Below are 19,756 nucleotides of genomic sequence, written 5' to 3'. Positions count from 1 at the left end.
AAAAGACAATCTCTTTAACAAGTGGTGCTTGGAAAACTGGTCAACCACTTGTAAAAGAATGAAACTAGATCACTCTCTAATACCACACACAAAAATAAACTCAAAGTGCATTAAAGATCTAAATGTAAGACCAGAAACTATAAAGCTCCTAGAGGAGAACATAGGCAAAATATTCTCCGACATAAACCACAGCAGGATCCTTTATGACCCACTTCCCAGAATATTGGAAATAAAAGCAAAAATAAACAAATGGGACCTAATTAAAATTAAATGCTTCTGCACAACAAAGGAAACTATAAGCAATGTGAAAAGACAGCCTTCAGAATGGGAAAAAATGATAGCAAATGAAGCAACTGACAACTAATCGCAAAAATATACAAGCAACTCCTGCAGCTCAATTCAAGAAAAATAAAAGACTCAATCAAAAAGTAGGCCAAAGAACTAAACAGACATTTCTCCAAGAAGACATACAGATGGCTAACAAACACATGAAAAAATGTTCAACGTCACTCATTATCAGAGAAATGCAAATCAAAACCACAATGAGGTACCATTTCACACCAGTCAGAATGACTGCTATCCAAAAGTCTACAAGCAATAAATGCTGGAAAGGGTATGGAGAAAAGGGAACTCTCTTACACTGTTGATGGGAATGCAAACTAGTACAGTCATTATGGAGAACAGTGTGGAGATTCCTTAAAAAACTTGAAATAAAACTGCCTTATGCAGCCATGAAATTAAAAGATGCCTATTCCTTGAAAGGAAAGTTATGACCAACCTAGAAAGCATATTCAAAAGCAGAGACATTACTTTACCAACAAAGGTCTGTCTAGTCAAGGCTATGGTTTTTCCGGTGGTTATGTATGGATGTGAGAGTTGGACTGTGAAGAAGGCTGAGCACCAAAGAATTGATGCTTTTGAACTGTGGTGTTGGAGAAGACTCTTGAAAGTCCCTTGGACTACAAGGAGATCCAACCAGTTCATTCTAAAGGAGATCGGTCCTGGGTGTTCTTTGGAAGGAATGATGCTAAAGCTGAAACTCCAGTATTTTGGCCACCTCATGCGAAGAGTTGACTCTTTGGAAAAGACCCTGATGCTGGGAGGGATTGGGGGCAGGAGGAGAAGGGGATGCCAGAGGATGAGATGGCTGGATGGCATCACCGACTCAATGGATGTGAGTTTGAGTGAACTCCAGGAGTTGGTGGTGGACAAGGAGGCCAGGCGTGCTGTGATTCATGGGGTCGCAAAGAGTTGGACATGACTGAGCGACTGAACTGATGACCCAGCAATCCCACTGCTGTGCATACACAACCAGGAAACCAGAATTGAAAGAGACATGTGTACCCCAATGTTCATCGCAGCACTGTTTATAATAGCCAGGACATGGAACCAACCTAGATATCCATCAGCACACGAATGGATAAGAAATCTGTGGTACATGTACACAATGGAGTATTATTCAGCCATTAAAAATAAGACATTTGAATCTGTTTTAATGAGGTGGATGAAACTGGAGCCTATTATACAGAGTGAAGTAAGCCAGAAAGAAAAGCACCAATACAGTATAGTAATGCATATATATGGAATTTAGAAAGATGGTAACTATAACCCTGTATGCGAGACAGCAAAAGAGACACAGATGTATAGAACAGTCTTTTGGACTCTGTGGGAGAGGGAGAGGGTGGGATGATTTGGGAGAATGTCATTGAAACATGTATAATGTATTATATGAACTGAATCGCCAGTCCAGATTTGATACACGATACAGGATGTTTGGGGCTGGTGCAATGGGATGGCCCAGAGGGATGGTACAGGGGGTTCAGGATGGGGAACATGTGTATACCCGCAGCAGATTCATGTTGATGTATGGCAAAACCAATACAATATTGTAAAGTAATTTACCTCCAATTAAATAAATTTATATATAAAAAAAGAGTTGACAAGAATACACTGGACAACTGTACAAGAAAGAATTTCATGACCCAGATAATCATGATGGTGTGATCACTCACCTAGAGCCAGACATCCTGGAATGTGAGGTTAAGTGGGCCTTAAAAAGCATCACTATGAACAAAGCTAGTGGAGGTGATGGAATTCCAGTGGAGCTATTTCAAATCCCAAAAGATGATGCTGTGAAAGTATTGCACTCAATATGCCAGGAAATTTGGAAAACGCAGCCGTGGCCACAGGACTGGAAAAGGTCAGTTTCATTCCAATCCCAAAGAAAGGCAATGCCAAAGAATGCTCAAACTACCGCACAATTGCACTCATCTCACATGCTAGTAAAGTAATGCTCAAAATTCTCCAAGCCAGGCTTCAGCAATACATGAACTGTGAACTTCCAGATGTTCAAGCTGGTTTTAGAAAAGGCAGAGAAACCAAAGATCAAATTGCCAGTATCCGCTGGATCATGGAAAAGGAAGAGAATTCCAGAAAAACATCTATTTCTGCTTTATTGACTATGTCAAAGCCTTTGACTGTGTGGAATACAATAAACTGTGGAAAATTCTGAAAGAGATGGCAATACCAGACCACCTGACCTGCCTCTTGAGAAGCCTGTATGAAGGTCAGGAAGCAACAGTTAGAACTGGACATGGAACAACAGACTGGTTCCAAATACGAAAAGGAGTATGTCAAGGCTGTATACTGTCACTCTGCTTATTTAACTTCTATGCAGAGTACATCATGAGAAACGCTGGACTGGAAGAAACACAAGCTGGAATCAAGATTGCTGGCAGAAATATCAATAACCTGAGATATGCAGATGAAACCACCCTTATGGCAGAAAGTGAAGAGGAACTAAAAAGCCTCTTGATGAAAGTGAAAGAGGAGAGTGAAAAAGTTGGCTTAAAGCTCAACATTCAGAAAACGAAGATCATGGCATCCAGTCCCATCACTTCATGAGAAATAGATGTGGAAACAGTGGAAACAGTGTCAGACTTTATTTTTTGGGGCTCCAAAATCACTGCAGATGGTGATTGCAGCCATGAAATTAAAAGACGCTTACTTCTTGAAAGGAAAGTTATGACCAACCTAGACAGTACATTAAAAAGCAGAGACATTACTTTTCCTACAAAAGTTTATGTAGTCAAAGTTATGGTTTCTTCAGTCGTCATGTATGGATGTAGACTTGGAATATAAAGAAAGCTGAGCACTGAAGATTTGATGCTTTTGAACTGTGGTGTTGGAGAAGACTCTTTAGAGTCCCTTCGACTGCAAGAAGATCCAACCAGTCTATCCTAAAGGAGACCAGTCCTGGGTGTTCATTGGAAGGAATGATGCTAAAGCTGAAACTCCAATACTTTGGCCTCCTCACACGAAGAGTTGACTCATTGGAAAAGACCCTGATGCTGGGAGGGATTGAGGGCAGGAGGAGAAGGGGACGACAGAGGATGAGATGGCTAGATGGCATCACTGATTCGATGAACATGAGTCTGAGTGAATTCTGGGAGTCAGTGATGGAAAGGGAGGCCTGTCGTGCAGCGATTCATGGAGTCACAAAGTGTTGGACACGATTGAGTGACTGAACTCTAATGATGCAAAAACAAAAAGTAAAAAACAAAAAAAAGAAAACTACCATTACTGAATTTCTTCCCACTATGCCCCAGTGGCTGAGCTAGAAGTTTATATATTTTATATAACTGCCAACACCCCATAAAAGATGAAATTAATGAGCATAACGAGGATGTGTAATTTTACTAAAGCTTTATATACAGTAACTGGTATTTGGATTTCAACTCTGAGGTATCTGATTCAACAATCTATGGAGAAGTATTCACAGAAATTTTTAATGTATTACTTTTTAAATTTTATGGCATGTGGGATTTTAGTTCCTTGACCAGTGATTTAACCCAAGTCCCCTGCACTGGAAGGTAGATTCTTAACCCCTGGACCACCAGAGAAGTTGTTCCGTGGAATTTTTTTAATAAAATTTATAACATTTGAATATTTCTGCCACCAACCTCTCAATTTGGGGAGTAAATTCTAACCACAAAATGCCTGTCTTTAGCTAAGTTAAGATTCTGTTGTTGAGAAGTAGAAATAAACAGAGTACTTTTTTTAAGTGGCTATTATAAAATTTTACATTTTCCAAAGGAAGAAGGTATTCAAAATTTGCATTACTTTATTTATTTCAATTTAGGAAGTATATAAAATAATAAATAAATAAAAAATGACACTCATTTATTCTATAACTCCAAATATATTTTCTCATTGCAGGAGAAAATGTCATAAGGCATTTTAAAATAGACTGCCTAAAGACAGTCTGCTGAATCACATTTCAAAGATTAAAGTCTGTTTATCACAACCAAGGTTCTACCTTTGTTATTTCAGCATGGATGTCACCATTATTGCTTCAGATTTTCCCTGACCTAAATCTGATCTCAAGAACAGTTCTGATGAACCCAGATTCACTAAGACAAGCAACAGATCAGGTTCATGACTTGTCTCATTTAATGCTTCTTTGCTTTTAATATAAACAAAGGTCTTATTTACCTGATTTCCAGAGAGTGAAGCTAAAAATTTGGAACTTCAGTCATCAGAAAGCAGAAGGGAGGTGAGTTGCTTGCTTATTTGCTTATTTGATCTAATTTAAAACCACCTTTTCTCTGCCTTGTAAAATTATGTCATGCTTGTAGCCACACACTCTGCCCACATGTGAAATAGGCCTCAAAGTCACATTAAGTATGTTGAAGACTCAGTGAAGGTAGAAAAGAAAAAGAAAATTGATACCTCTGGTTTAAGAAGAGAAGGCCTCAGCAGTTGTTGTTGCTGCCAAAGGAAATTAAAATAGAAAAAGGTTTAGGAAATAATTCAGGTGGAAAAAGCAGATTATGACTGAAAAGAGAGAAAAAAAGGTCACAGCTTAAAACTGGTTTCCTTGAGATACTATTTATTAGTCATGTGATAGCTATTAACCTTGATGTAACATAGCACCATAAAGCCCTTACCTCTGATGTATAGCATTAAGTGATATTTTGACTATTTATGTTGAAACATAATTAATGTGCTTTAATTTCATCATTTCAATTAACATCAAACTTAATAATCTTAATAAATAAAAATCTATAAATATTTTTTTGGCTTAAGCTACATAGCAAAAGAGTCATTTATGGTTCTGAAGAACTTTAAGCATTGCACAATTCATTTGAACAAATTTAACCTTGTTTTAAATTGTCCCTCTTTTTCTCCCCAGTCACATTTATATATAATCAGGTTCATTAGGAAGAAGTGTAGGGCACACAAAAAAATAATATGGTTCTAATGAATTTATCATTATATTCAAGACATGCTCTCATTTTTCATTTTTACAAAACTTGGATTGCTTGAAGTCAAGATTTAAGCATGTTTTCAGAAATTCTTCTGTGACTAAGGAAATTGTTCTTCTTTAGTTTTTGGAGACCACTTCTCTTTCCCTCCCCATTTTACCCATGTTTTTTAAAATACACTTTCTACTGATCTGTTTCATAATAATCTGTACTATAACTAGATGAAAACATACACAGATTCAAATTTTGGCTTCTCAATTCTTGAAGGGAATGGTTATACAACTTAAGTCCTAAAGTAAGCATTGGGAATGTAGGCAGAGAGGTTCTAGGAAATAACCCTACCGGTGAGCCAACTGCTTAAAAAGGCCAACAGAACAACTGTTTGACAGAAGCGATAGATATGCCACAGTACAGATACAGATGTTAGTGTGACAGTACAGTTAAGGTGTTCACTTAAAGGGGTAGGAGGTTGAAGTTAGAGATATTCTGATTCAGTCTGTTAGCTGTGACAATTATCCCTGGAAATCATTCTTAAATGCATTCATTTTGATTTCTAAATAATCTAGGACTTATGCATTTTAAACCATTAGCCAATTAGGGCATATGCTTATTTCATTCTCTTTACTGAAGAGCTATATGCTAATTCTTACTAAATTTTCAGTAACTCATTGATAGTACCACTTACAGTGTAGTTCACCAAATACTATTGGTCAGAATATCCAGTATCTTCTCTGCAGACCAAGAGTCAAATTAACACAAAAAGCCATACAATAGTCTGACTTGTTTTTAATTCTAAAAGCTCAAAAGTTGTAGGAGTGAGGCTTGGACTGATTTTTTAAAAGTTTATAAATTAGAAACAGTATTCTAGGTTAGATTTATAGCCTTACAAAAAGGAATTTGGGGGGATGTCACAATATGGAGTGATAATAAATCTAGAAAACAAATTTATCTTTGAAAAGTTAATCACAGCTGATCTGTGTTCACTCATTGACTTAAAACGTAGAACAAAGAAGCAACGCACATACAAGAAAATAAATAGCAAAGCATACTTAAAAGTTTTGTTAAAATAAGGGGAAATATCCTAGTCTTGAAAGAATGTAAATCAGTTCTGCCTGTATCATAAATATTTTTCCAGTAACCTTGATGTAACATAGCACCATAAAGCCCTTACCTCTGATGTATAACCTCTCCTGCAAGGCAGAAATGAAGAAATCAGTATTAAACACCCTGAATTTACAGATAAAATAGAATTATAGATGAAGGTAATTTAAGAAAATCATAGAAAAATTGAGAAGGTGATTTTTTTCTAAAAAATTGTCTCAGGAGAAATATATTTTATGGCAGTATCAAAACAGGAAGATCAAGATTTTATGCCTGCATTATTAAAAACAATTAACACTCCAGACCCTCATGCCATGTGAAAACTAAACAATGCACAATTTGTTTTATCTCAATGGTGCATAATAACACACATTGACTCTGTTATGATCAGTTAGATTAAAAATATTCTACATCATGTCTGTCCTAGACAAGTCTTGATATGTGTGATACTCATTTGGGGAAAAGATATGCTTGAAACATGAAAAACATATTGTTACAGGACAAAAAAATATTACCTCCATGACTAGAACACATTCTCCAAATGTTTGTAAAGTTTTCTGTTTGGTCAAATTATTCTAAAAATAATAAATGCAAAATATTGATGTCTTTAAATATAAATTACTAGACATGATATGAAAAAGTTTTCAGAAATATAACAGCCAAGCATTCAATATTACTTACAGATTTATATAGTTAAATGGACTATAAGTTGCTGAAACATTTGACTGTACTTGAGAGGGAAAAAAGTATGGAATGTTTTCAATGTCATTAATTATGAAGATTTTTTACTTATTATTCATTAAACATTTGAGCTAAAGTATTATACTAATGCTGTTGACCATGCTATATGAAATTAATAAACAACTGCAATGAAAATTTACTATGAACACTCTCTAAATCCAGCAAAAGAATCTGTATAAAATTTATTTAAAATATTCCAAGGACTTTACAAGATAAATCTGCTTATTTGAATGCATCTTAAGTGATTATAAGGCATTGTTGATTGAATAATGGTAATCTGGTTGGTAATAATGGTAGTCGAATGCTTATACACATATACTGCTGTCAGCAATTTATTGCAATAGTCCTGTCTTATCTGTGGTTATCTATCTGCGGTTTCAGTTACCCATGGTCAACCATGGTCCAAAAACATTAAATGGAAAATTCTAGAAAAAAAAAGTTGTGTGTTTTAGATTGCATTGTGAGTAGCATTATGAAGTCTCACTCCATTCTCCTGTATCCCTCCCAGAACATGAGTGGTCTCTTGGGCCAGTATTTGAGATTTCAGGCATCTATTAGGGGTCTTGCAGGATGCTTATGTTGTATGGTTAAATAGGGGGATGATAATCTTAAAGCATTTAAAAGTTGAGACATTTTCAACTTTTACTCAATTTGTATCTTTTAGAGATATGTAAAGTTGAGAGCTCACACTTAGGTTTTAATAATGACTCGAGTCATATCCAATAAAACCTATATTTCATTTTCTAGGATATTTAAATTGCCTCTTTTCATTGTCATTACATTCCATAAACAGAGGAAATAAAATATCAATAGATGAACTATACTATTTCCATTAACCTTTTTGTTGCCTTTTATTTGGTTATTGGCATTGTTTTGTCTTATCTCAAAGGCAAAACATAACTCAGAAAAAGTAAACAACAGAATCAATATGTATAGTTATCTGGTGTTTTCAATTAACATGACTTTCTATTAATCCTTATAAAACCATTCATATGATACTCATGCATTTTTTATGTAGTTTATATCTAATATGTATTAATTTTTCATTTTATACTCTTTGTATGTATTATCATTTATTTTTAACAATAAGGAAAATGTTAACAAGTTATAACTTTTAATAAGGCACCTAATAATTTCTTCTGTACTAATTGAATCATAATAAATGCAGAAGGAAAAATGATATTCTGTTTTTGGAGGTTTGCTGTCAGGTTGTGTGAGCTTAGGGGTTGTGTGAGAAATAATATTTTGAGTGTATACCAGAATATTTTTAGATCTCAAGTAGAAGATGCTTTAATTGACTTTATGATGAAGGAAACTTCTAAATATAATGTGTTAATGAAAGACTAGATTAAATATAAAACATGGGAATGGATGTTTCATTTGCAAAGTATGAAATATTAATAATTTAAAATTATAAAAAGGTTATGTAAAAGGACAAAGTAACAATTTAATAAGGCTATATACCTATATAAAATTGTTATTTGGACTTCTTATATTCTTTGGTAATTATTTAGAGATTTAATTATCAAATAATTCTAAGGAATTAATAAGAAATTGCTTTTACATTTCCAAGAGGCTGATACAAAATAGCATGAAGACACACACACTCACATTAAAGGTTTATGCAATTGTGAATAATACCTTGTCAGAGTCCGCCAAATAGCACAAGTTCTCATGCATATGATCAGCTGCCAACAAAAACTCCAACTGAAGTTTTTCAGTGAAAGAGAGAAAAAAATCATGTTCAAGAACCCCAGGAAAAAAATTGCTGTTGACTTGGATGAAAAGAATCTGAAGCAGAGGATCTAATGAAAATAATTAACTACATAGTCTTTTATTTGATATTGTTAACTGGGGTGCTAGATCAAATTCTTGAAGAAATTTCACATGATATGAGTTAAATAAAACCTATGAAATGATGCATTCATTGTAGGGCTCTGGATATGAATTAATATACTTAAAATGGCAATTATCAAGAGGACTTTGCCTATATTTTGGAGCTGTGTTTTGTCTGTGCAGACATATCTCCTAAAATATTAAAACTGGAGCATATAATAAACAATTACACTTGTATTCAAAGTGAGGATCTCCAGTAAGTAAAATTTATTCCCTGTGTGAGATGGAAAAAACAAAGTAATTATTTGATGATTGAGGATAGCTCTCATTAGGGTAGAAAGATGGTACTTAGCTTAGTTGATGCCTTTAAGAATTTAACAAGTTGAGCTCTAAGATATAAAAACAACTACTGAAATTTTTTAGAGTATAAATTATTTTATTTGCCTAAAATAAAGAGGAAAGACATATATAAAACTGGTGGCAGTTCACCAGATATATTTCTTTTTGATTTCTATTTAAAATTTTTATATTTCATTCATGTTTACAGGCTAAATTTGGATGATTTATCCATAGCAATTAAAAGTAATTAGGAGGGGAATATATGTATATCTACAGCTGATTCACACTGTTGTACAGCAGAAACTAACACAACACTAAAACAACTATACCTTAATAAAAACTAATTTAAAAAAAGCACCTAGGAATAAAACCAATTATGAACTTTAAAAACTTTTAGTAGACAATCATGTTTTACATTATTGATAGACAATGAAAATATAATTTTTAATGATGAAATAGTAACTAAATTCACACTAGATAAACTCTATAGGTATTTACCTAACTTTCTTTTGATGAAACTGATAAGAATTTATTAAACTAGAGATAAAGATTATTTTTGAAGGAGACTCTTATGATAAAATTATAATCAAGGAATGATATAGCAATGTGAACAAGCAAAGCTAAAGAGCAATTTATAAACATTTGTGGAAACAATGAAATGTCTTACAAAAGTCAACAATTCAAGATTTATTTCCATTATAAAGAAAGGAAGAGAAAACACAATGAGAAATAAATAGAATAAGACAGCAATTGAAAAAAGTAAAAGATTTATCAAATGTATAAGCATACTAGTAAGATAAAAGCAAGCCAGAGTAAAGGATGTTCTTATAAGAAAACAGATGTCTACATCTATAGCACCTGAGATTTATTTTGGAATACCATAATGTCTGTCATCTCCTACATTTTTAGATACATAACATTTTATTTTGGTAGTATTTCTTCTTACCAAATACATAGGCTTCAAGGACATAGCAGAACATATGATATCATTTTTTAGCTCATTTGTAACAGTCTTCTGTCTTCCTGGAACACTCATATAAACTATGATCAGAAGTAAATGTAAAACTTGACATGATAAACAAATCATTGGTTTAAACTGGATATCTAACTTTCATGCCCATATATACCAACTGAAAAATAGATTGAAATTACTTACTTTGTAAATAAATGTAGACAAATAATGCTACTTCGTAGTTAAGAAAGTTAAGGGAATTCTATAATATGAATTAGCAATGATGAGATTAATAATCTTTTAAATTAAAAATGAGGAAAAACAAGCATTGCATTGAATTTAGGGTAAAAGAATAGTATCTTCTTTAATGTCCAAATTTGCCTCCACTGGAAGGTTATGGTCAAGAAAAGAGTTGTCCATTTAAAACTGAAAAAGAAACATTACAGTGAAGTAGAATGACTGTGAGACTGGTTTTCAATTCCTTCAACAACATTGTGCAGATTCTCCTGGTTTTGTTCAGATGTCATTTCCGTATTTGTTGTCTCTGAAGGACAACTCATTTGAAGTTTTGAGAGTTGTGCTGGTGGATTATTTTTTTCTATTTGGCTGTACATCTTAGCTACTGACTTTTCCAGTTCTGCTAAGTTTTTTATATGCTTGAGAATGCCTTTTGGTTCCCTTTGAGGATTTGCATTACACAGTGTTGCTGATGTTGACAACTGTATCATAGTGGATTTCACTTCCTGGGCTGGTATCACATTGACAGTATGTTCAATAGCTGGTGTAAGCACACACTTGGTGGATGGAACTGACACTGAAGGAGGCAATAAAGAAGGAAGAGAAGGAGATGCTGGAGGAAGAGAGGGAACTGAAGGTAGAAGAGGTGGAGGAGACGTGGAGGAAGGAGGAGAGGGAAGAGAAAGTAGAAGACGTGGAGAAAGAGGAAGAGGAGGTGGATTCGAAGGAGGAGAAGGAGGAAGGCTAGACACAGAAAAGGGAGTAAGGATATGAGGCATAAGAGGAGGAGAAGGAAGAGGAGGAGGAGGAGGGGGAGGACAAGCAGGAGGAGGGGGAGGACAAGGAGGAGGAGGGGGAGGAGAGGTTTTTGGTGGATGGGGAAGATTTTCAAAAATGTCCTTGTTGGTTTCACAAGTCATCAAACAAGTAGGTGTCTCTCTGCTAAGGAACTCAGAATTTAAAATGCAAGGCATTGAAGGAGAAAGTTCCAAGGAACAGTCAGCAGGAGAAACAACAACATTAGGTTCTGATTTGAGTTCCACAGTTCTTGAAACAGTTGGCAAAGTGGAGAAAGAGCAGTGAGACCAAGGAGAGGAAAGCAAAGAGTCTGAAGATAGAGACTGCAGCTGCTCTGTTCCTGTAATAGTCAATGATCCACTTTCCCTTGTTTCCTCTTTTTCTGTTACATTTGCATCTTCAACTGTAAGCAAGGGATTATTGTTACCTCTTTTGTTTGGATTGGTTCCAGTGCTTTCATTTTCAGCTTTTTGCCTGTTGCTTTGCCACTGCTTTAGAGCTATGGTTTCTGATCTATCAGGAAGTTCCCACATTGGTCTCCTAGGTAAGCAGGTTGGGCGTTTCCATATCCTCTGAATCTTTTCTCTTGGGCCCCTCAGAAACTCATTCTTGGCTTGCGTTTTGGGTAAAAATGACTTAACAAAATCTGTTCTTAGTAAAAAGTCTGAATTTGTTGATCTTTGATCTGTGTATTCCTTGTAAATGGTACTATGGGCATTTAAGGCATCCTCACCAGACATCAGTGTGAATTCTCTTGCAGACTTGGGCCAGCTGTTCTTAAGAGATCCATCTATGTGAGTCTGCTTGTGAGCCTCAACAGTGTTGGAAGAAAAGTGCTGATGTTTCCTGTCTTCTGAGACTGATTTATTTTCCCTGCTTTGTTGGAAATGGTAGAGAAGGAAAAGACTTGAAAGAAAAGAAGATAATGAAATGTAAGGAAACAGGTTGTGAAATAGCTTTCATGAGAAAGATGTTTTTATGGTTCTCATTACTACTTCAAATATATAAAAGGCCAAATAACACTAATCTACTGAAGCAAGCCATTACTTTGATGTTTCTGTTCTCAAAAAGGCAGGCCAGGAAAAGCTAGAGAGCTGGGAGTAGCATGAAAAATTTCATTCAAAAAAGAATGTGTCAATCCATACACTGATTTTCTTTCTCTTTCTTTTTTTTAGTTAGTTTGATACAGTGAAGTTTCCATGACCACACATAAGAGTTCTCTCAAGTATAAATCACATTTCCAAGTTACAGAGCAACATGTTGGGCAGTGGTTTTATATCCTTTGCCTTGGTTAAGGATGATCAGAGTTGACTGTTTTAAGGAAAGGATCCTTAGCTGTATCTGATTCAGTACCTGCCCATTATCTCTCAGCTTAGTAATTCTGTCCTGGAGTTAAAAGTACTCTCCTATGTGAGCTAAAGCTTGCAAGAGAATACAGAAAGATTTTCTGCTCTCTAGATTAACAGAATTAGTCTCTGAGGACAGATGGGATAGTTTCTCTCACAGAGTTCTAAATCACAATCAAAAAATTGTATTTAAGAATCTTGACAGAGATTATTTTCTTCCATTTTAATTTTATGCTTAATGATTCAAAAAGCACTATAAATATTACAAATAAGAAGGGAGACTTTTGGATTTCTTTTGAACATGATACAGATCAAATTTTAGGCCACACTTTAATGAAAATATATACTATTATCGTGATAGTTTTGATATCACTGAAAGACTTGCTCAGACATCGTCACTGAATTACAGTGACTGTGAGTCATAGATAAAATGAATAAGTCAAACAGTACAAATAAGTGCCTCCAATGAAAGCACTGGGACCCTTCTCCCAGAAAGACAGGGAGACTTGGGTTTTTAAATAGTCTTTCATTTGACTTTGCTTCTCAAGCTCAGAGTAACAGATTCATTTTTATTATCATTTAATATTTATGCACAGAGTATAGATGAAATAAAAGGAAATTTTAATTAAAATTTAAAAGCTTCACTGAAAAATCAGGTTTAAAGGTGAGACAATATAATGATATATAATTATTGTGTCATTTGGCAAAAATGCAAACTGCAAGAGAGAATTCTCACAGGTGGTCAGGATCTCCTGAATAATTCAGAAAGTGGAGACAACTTGGATTAAACAAATAAACAGCAACTGCTTTTCAAAATCACAAAAAGTAGTCTTTAAAAATCTGGTTGACATATAGCAGTTGTTTCTGTGTAAATACATCCTTGGATTTATTTTTCTTGGAAAGAACTATTCAACAATATCACATCATTTTTGATGGAAAGATATTCATAAATATTTTTAACAAAAACAGAGAATGTTTAAACTTTTCTTCATAAGCAGATATACTATCACTGAGAATATATTTAAACTCATGCAATTTCAAGCTATAAAGAAGGAATGCAGTATAGAAAACATAACTTTCTTTTTAAAAGTAAATGTACAGTAAAAGATGAAGATTACTGTATATAGAGCAAAACAGCACTTAGTCTATTCTATTGCATCTTTTTTTTTTTTTCTAATGCCCTTGTATTAGAATGATATTATTTACTTACTTATGCCTATGTATCCACAGGTGAGAAAGAGAAAACATGTGATAGAAAAAAAAAGTTTTAACTATAGTTAAATTGAGATGGTTATGAAAATATTAACAAGAATATGCTTTAAATACTTAATACTCATATCAAAAGAGAAAATGTATGTGTCATATTTTTATTTATTTATATGAATAATTTTAATAATGTTTTAGATAAATCATATGACATTTATTTGGTTGTCTTATGACATAAAATTACATCTAGCTATCTATTGGGTTGCTTGAAAAGTTCATTTGTTTTTTTCCACAACATCCTGTAGAAAAATCCAAATGGATTTTTTGCCCAACCCAATATCTCCTACATATAGTTAAATTCACCTCTATTAAACATGGGTGACTTCAACTCTAAAACAGAATTTTTAAAATGAGATTCTAAGAATTGCTTCTATGTCTGAAGTGAACAATTAGTCCACATTAATTTATAAAGAAGACATAAGTCTCGTTTAGAAGGAATATGACTTTTACAGAGTTAATATTGAGTCTCCATTAAGTTGTTAATTATTTGTGAAACTTTTGTTTTCAAAGTACCGTTTGTCTTTTTAAAAAACATTTGATTATAATTCATTTGAAGATAGCTTATTTTATAGTAATTTACTTTTTTTATTTTTATTTTTACTTTATTTTACTTAACAATACTCTATTGGTTTTGCCATACATATGGTAATTTATAAATACTAGAATTTTTGCAAAAAGTTTTCAAATAGATAATTTAAACATTTGTCAAAGATCATTAAACATGTAAAACTTAAAAACTTCAACAAATACAAATAGGAATTGCAAAATCCTCTACTATCTATTACAATTTTTTCAAATAAAAATAGTGCCTAAGCATTGCTATTGAAAATTATCACCATCAAACTACAATGATTTGGGTGATGTTGTAGTATTCCTGATTTTGTTAAATAAAAATTTGTATATGACCCTCACTAATTTCAAATAAAGCACATTCAACTTTACACATAAATCTTTTTTAGTTTTGAACGTGTTTAGAATCAAATCTTATTGGCTCAATTCCAACATTCACCAATAATTGATAAAGAAACCATCATTCCAACTATTACAAAAGGAAAAATATATTTAAAACATTAATCCTATATTATTGCTCCAGAAGTAGCATGTGAGACATTAAGTTCTTTTAAATTCAACTTTAGCATTCAGTTTGAGTATTTTAAAAACTATTTTCAATATAACCTATATAATGGTATTACTACAGTTAATAATATTGATACATAGGTTTGAATACAATTTTCCCATTAAAAGATAAATTTCATAATTTTGGAGGCTTGCTTTATTCCTACTAGTAAATGCTACAAATGTAACACAGTAGAATGTGTTTTAGTCCCTCAATTCCACCATATTTCAGTTAATAATAGTTTTCCTGGATTTAATTTAGTCATATTCAAAATTTTTAATATCCTTAGTTGTTTTGCATTTCATGTTGATATATCTTGAATTTTATTTTTTAATATGGATAAGTTGCTGTTGCTGCTGCTGCTGCTGCTGGTAAGTCGCTTCAGTCATATCTGACTCTGTGCGACCCTATGGACAGCAGCCCTTCAGGCTCCACTGTCCACAGGATTCTCCAGGCAAGAATATTGGAGTAGGTTGCCATTTCCTTCTCCCAATATGGACAAGTTAAATATCTTCAAAAGAAATCAGGTTTGAGGTAGCATCATTAAAGACACTATAAAGCCATAAAATCTTTTAGGAATAATTTAAACTCTTTTTCAAAATGATAATTTAATATTGATTAGCGATTCCAAATAGTCCAGGAGAAATATTGTTATAACAGCATTCTCATTTGAGAGAAATATAATGAAAAGAATATTCCTAAGTGATTATATATGTGATATTATTTCTTTATTTTCATTCAGATTTTAATTCTATTTTATAACATCTTAAAATAGTATCTTAGAAAAGTCTATTATTTTAGACCATAGAGTGGACTTTTGATTACCAAACAGGAGTTGGCTTTTGGTGCCAAACCAGGAATTACTATTTTATGACTGTGCTTTATTTTCCTCATTTTTTATGAGAAAAATATTTTCAGAATTTTTAATTTGGGAGAAAATCCTTGATTCTGAAATTTTAGAAATTAAATATAATACTCAAGCTGCTGCTGCTGCTGCTGCTGCTGCTGCTAAGTCGCTTCAGTCATGTCCAACTCTGTGTGACCCCATAGATGGCAGCCCACCAGGCTCTGCCCTCCCTGGGATTCTCCAGGCAAAAATACTGGAGTGGGGTGCCATTTCCTTCTCAAGCTACTCATCTGCAAATGTCTCCTCAAACTGAAAACTTCTTTCCTGTTACTCAGTTATTATTATTATTATTATTATTAATGTTCCTTTGTTAGTTTTTTGGTTATTACTCTCCAATTGAACTTTCTTAGGTCTTCATCTTAACAGTTTTATGTTTAAAAAAGGTAATAATCAAAATAGGCTGTAAGCAATATTTCCACATCAAGTTGAAATTTAATACTCACCACACAGCATCCATCAAAACCCATTTATTTCTAAAAGGCCCTGAAAGGTCTACTTACATCGTGCTGTCCCCGAGTTCTTCATAGAGATGAGCTCCGGGAGGCGGCGGGGGTGGCGGGGGCATGACCACTGGTGTCGGGGCAGGTGCTGCTGGTTTAGCCGCAGGTAGGGCGGACTGGATTCGAGCTGTCTTGGTACACTCAGCTTGGCGTCTTTGGTAAAGTAAGGAGGTTTTGTAAAACTCATTTTAGAAATCGTATACTTATCAATAAGCTACCTTTCAATAATAAAGTCCAGTTATCAGAGGAACTCAAAATTTTTTACACAAATATTTGAACTTACTAACTAATAAAATTACAAAAGCATTCCCACAGAGTATCATTTACTTAAAACCCCTTCTCCTTAGTTCTTTAAAATGTTTAGTTCTTGAAAAATGGTAAATTCAGTAGAACAATTTGCAAATTAAATTAAATGGTAATATTAAATGGAGAAGGAAAAATATTTATAACGTGATTTACAATTGGTGGTTGTTTAATGGATCTCTTTCATAATAAGGCATGTAAAAGATACATATGCGTGCCAAGTTACTTCAATCGTGTCCAACTCTTTGCGACCCTATGGACAGTAGCCTGCCTGGTTCCTCTGTCCACGGGATTCTCCAGGCAAGAGTACTGGAGTGGGATGCCATGCTCTTCTCTAGGGGATTTTCCTGACCAGGGAGTGAACCCAGGTTTCTTATGTCTCCTTCATTGGCAGGTGGGTTCTTTACCACTAGCTCTACTTGGGAGCCCATAGAAGATACATAATTGGCTTTTATTATTGGTCTTCCATCTATTTAAAGAAAAGTTATTTTGTTTAAAAATGATTTTAAACCCATCTTAGATACTACAGGCACTGTGTAGAGGTGCATGTTTAGGAGATATTTAGTTAGCTTTTATTTTCTTTGGATTCCAAGGAATGCCTATGATTCTTGCACTGGAGCAAGGCTGCTCTTTTTGACTTTCCTGGATACTGATTGTTAATTCTTGCCTCAAAACCGAAATCCCAAAGGGTGGCGGATATCAGGGCAAACTGTCTTTTTCACATTTCTTCCTCTTGTATCCATTTGTCTAAAACTAGTTTAATTCTATATACATAAACCACAAAGGCTTCTTTGGTGGCTCAGACAGTAAAGAATCTGCCTAAATGTGGGAAACCTGGGTTCTACCCCTGGGTTGGGAAGATCCGCTGGAGGAGAGCATGGCAACCAACTCCAGTATTCTTGCCTGGAGAACTCCCATGGACTGAGGAACTTGGCAGGTTATAGTCCATAGGGTCACAGAGAGTCAGACACGACTGAGCAACTAAACACACACACACACACACACACACACACACACACACCCCAAAGGATGTGCAACTAAAAACTAGTTCAAATGCAAAATACAAATATAAAGTAGAGAAATAATACCTGGTTCTGGGCAGGCTGACTACTTTATTAGCATTATCTGTTTTTTTTTTCTTTTCATATCACATAAAATCATATGCAACGTATTAGTAATTATACTTACACTTTAAACCTGTTTGGGAAAGCAAATGAATAGGAACAAATGAATAACAAAAAAAGAGAAAGCTACATGAGAAATACTGCATTCATAATATTTTAACATCTGAATTAATCTACATTATGAATAATTTATGGGTTAAACTCATAATAACACAGACTTAATGACATTGTAGGAGAATTAAGTCTTTCAATTCAGAAAGTGAAAATGGTAAGCACTTTATTATTACTGTCACCGTCCTACAAGCTGTTAAAACATTTATTGCAAGAAAGCAAAGAAATTAACTAGTTAGAATAGGAAACACTGGATTAAAACATGCATATGTGAATTTTCCCTCTGATAGAGAAATGGAATATTAAAGATGCTCTGATCTTTATAACTGGCATCTTGGTTTACTGTGCTTGAAGAGTATTAAAGAAATGGAGTCAGGCAGCAAGCCCCAGTTATACTCATCCTCACTTTGAAGCTGAAGCTAGAATTAGAAGGTAACAATCTTGAATACTAAATTTACGACACTTTCACATTTGCCTCATAGTTTTCCATCCACAGCAAATTTCAAAGAAACATCTTAAAATGAAAGAATAATCATTCATTCCAATCTATTTATAAGCAGGAAATGAAGGTATAAAAGTTAGATTTTAAAATAATAGAATTTTACTTTATAACACATCTACTTTTGTTAACCTACAAAAAAAGAGTAACCAAAATTTACTCTTAGATTGTCAAGCTGATTACTGAATTAAAAAACAATAAAATATCTTTAAAATATTTAAATATTAAGGATTTTAATATTTTGTTAAAATTCAGACTATTTAGCATAACATCCAAGATGCTTCAGTTTTGATCACTGCCTTCTATGCCAAGTAAAAGAAGTTTTCTCACTTATATTAATGCTAGCAGGATATAATAAATCTTCTTTCAGAAATAGTTGGATGAAAAAATAACTGTGATACAGACATATTTAACATGAAAATTAATATTGGATTGATAGCTTAGTAATCTAAAAATGTGTCCATTATTGTTTGTGTATAGCTGTAGATTTGGCATATCAACTTATTTAAGCACACACTGAACTCCAATATGTCAACCTAAATGTTATATTTGCAACTTCTCATTGCTTTTGTGACAGAAAATATTCCTATAGTATGTTTACGCACAGCACATTCTTCAACTTTCAAGTTGGAATTACCTTGCCTTATTTAATTCAATAGAAAATCCTCATTATTAGAGAACAAAGATAGCAGTTTAAGATTATGTAAGGACTTTTTTAGTCCTTTCCCTGTAGGTATTTTAAATGATGAGTAGCCATTCTACCATTATTTGTTATGCCAAGTAATTTATATGATTTATGATTCCAGTCTGTTAATTATTTTCATTTTGTGGCACCCTCAGGGCTACCTCTCTTCTTAACTTATTCCACAGTTTTTTTTTGTTGTTGTTGTTGTTTGTTTTTTAGCACTTATCATCAATAGGGATATACTTAAAAAGCACAACCCTCTATCACAAAGTTCCCCATATCTAGTATCAAATAAAAAAAAAATGCTTGCTAGACTATTTTAAATATAGATCTTTAAATTAGCTAAAATTTACTTGACTACTATAAAGACCCTAAACAAGAAAAATATAGATATTTTAAATGAATGTATTTGCCTATAGGGACTAGAAAAATGTAAGACTTGTACAGCTACAATATCATGTTAGATGTTACAATATAGACTCTATCAAGGCTACCCAAGAAAGAAGAAATCATATGGGAAACTATATATGGTGTTTAAATGACTTTTTCAAACTGTAATATCTGCATAGGAGTAAGTTTGACAGTATGGATAAAGACCTAGCATGGCAGTGCATTGATATTTAGGTT

The 19,756-nt window shown here is 33.7% G+C and overlaps 1 protein-coding gene across 1 annotated transcript in view; it reads right to left on the bottom strand.

Annotated features, from left to right (window-relative positions):
* The window catches only part of PCDH15 (protocadherin related 15), an 898,514-nt gene that overhangs the window by 12,563 nt on the left and 866,195 nt on the right, over window positions 1-19,756 (bottom strand). The window contains exons 32-34 of the mRNA XM_052660663.1: window positions 17,899-17,907; window positions 16,408-16,560; window positions 13,828-13,833 (exon numbers count right to left, since the gene is read on the bottom strand). Of these exons, the coding sequence (XP_052516623.1) occupies window positions 13,828-13,833; window positions 16,408-16,560; window positions 17,899-17,907 (168 nt within the window). The remainder of the gene's footprint in view (window positions 1-13,827; window positions 13,834-16,407; window positions 16,561-17,898; window positions 17,908-19,756) is intronic.

The sequence above is a fragment of the Budorcas taxicolor genome, chromosome 23 (genome assembly GCF_023091745.1).
Source record: "Budorcas taxicolor isolate Tak-1 chromosome 23, Takin1.1, whole genome shotgun sequence".
NCBI classification, from domain to species: Eukaryota; Metazoa; Chordata; class Mammalia; order Artiodactyla; family Bovidae; genus Budorcas; species Budorcas taxicolor.
This window is presented reverse-complemented; position numbering and strand designations above follow the sequence as displayed.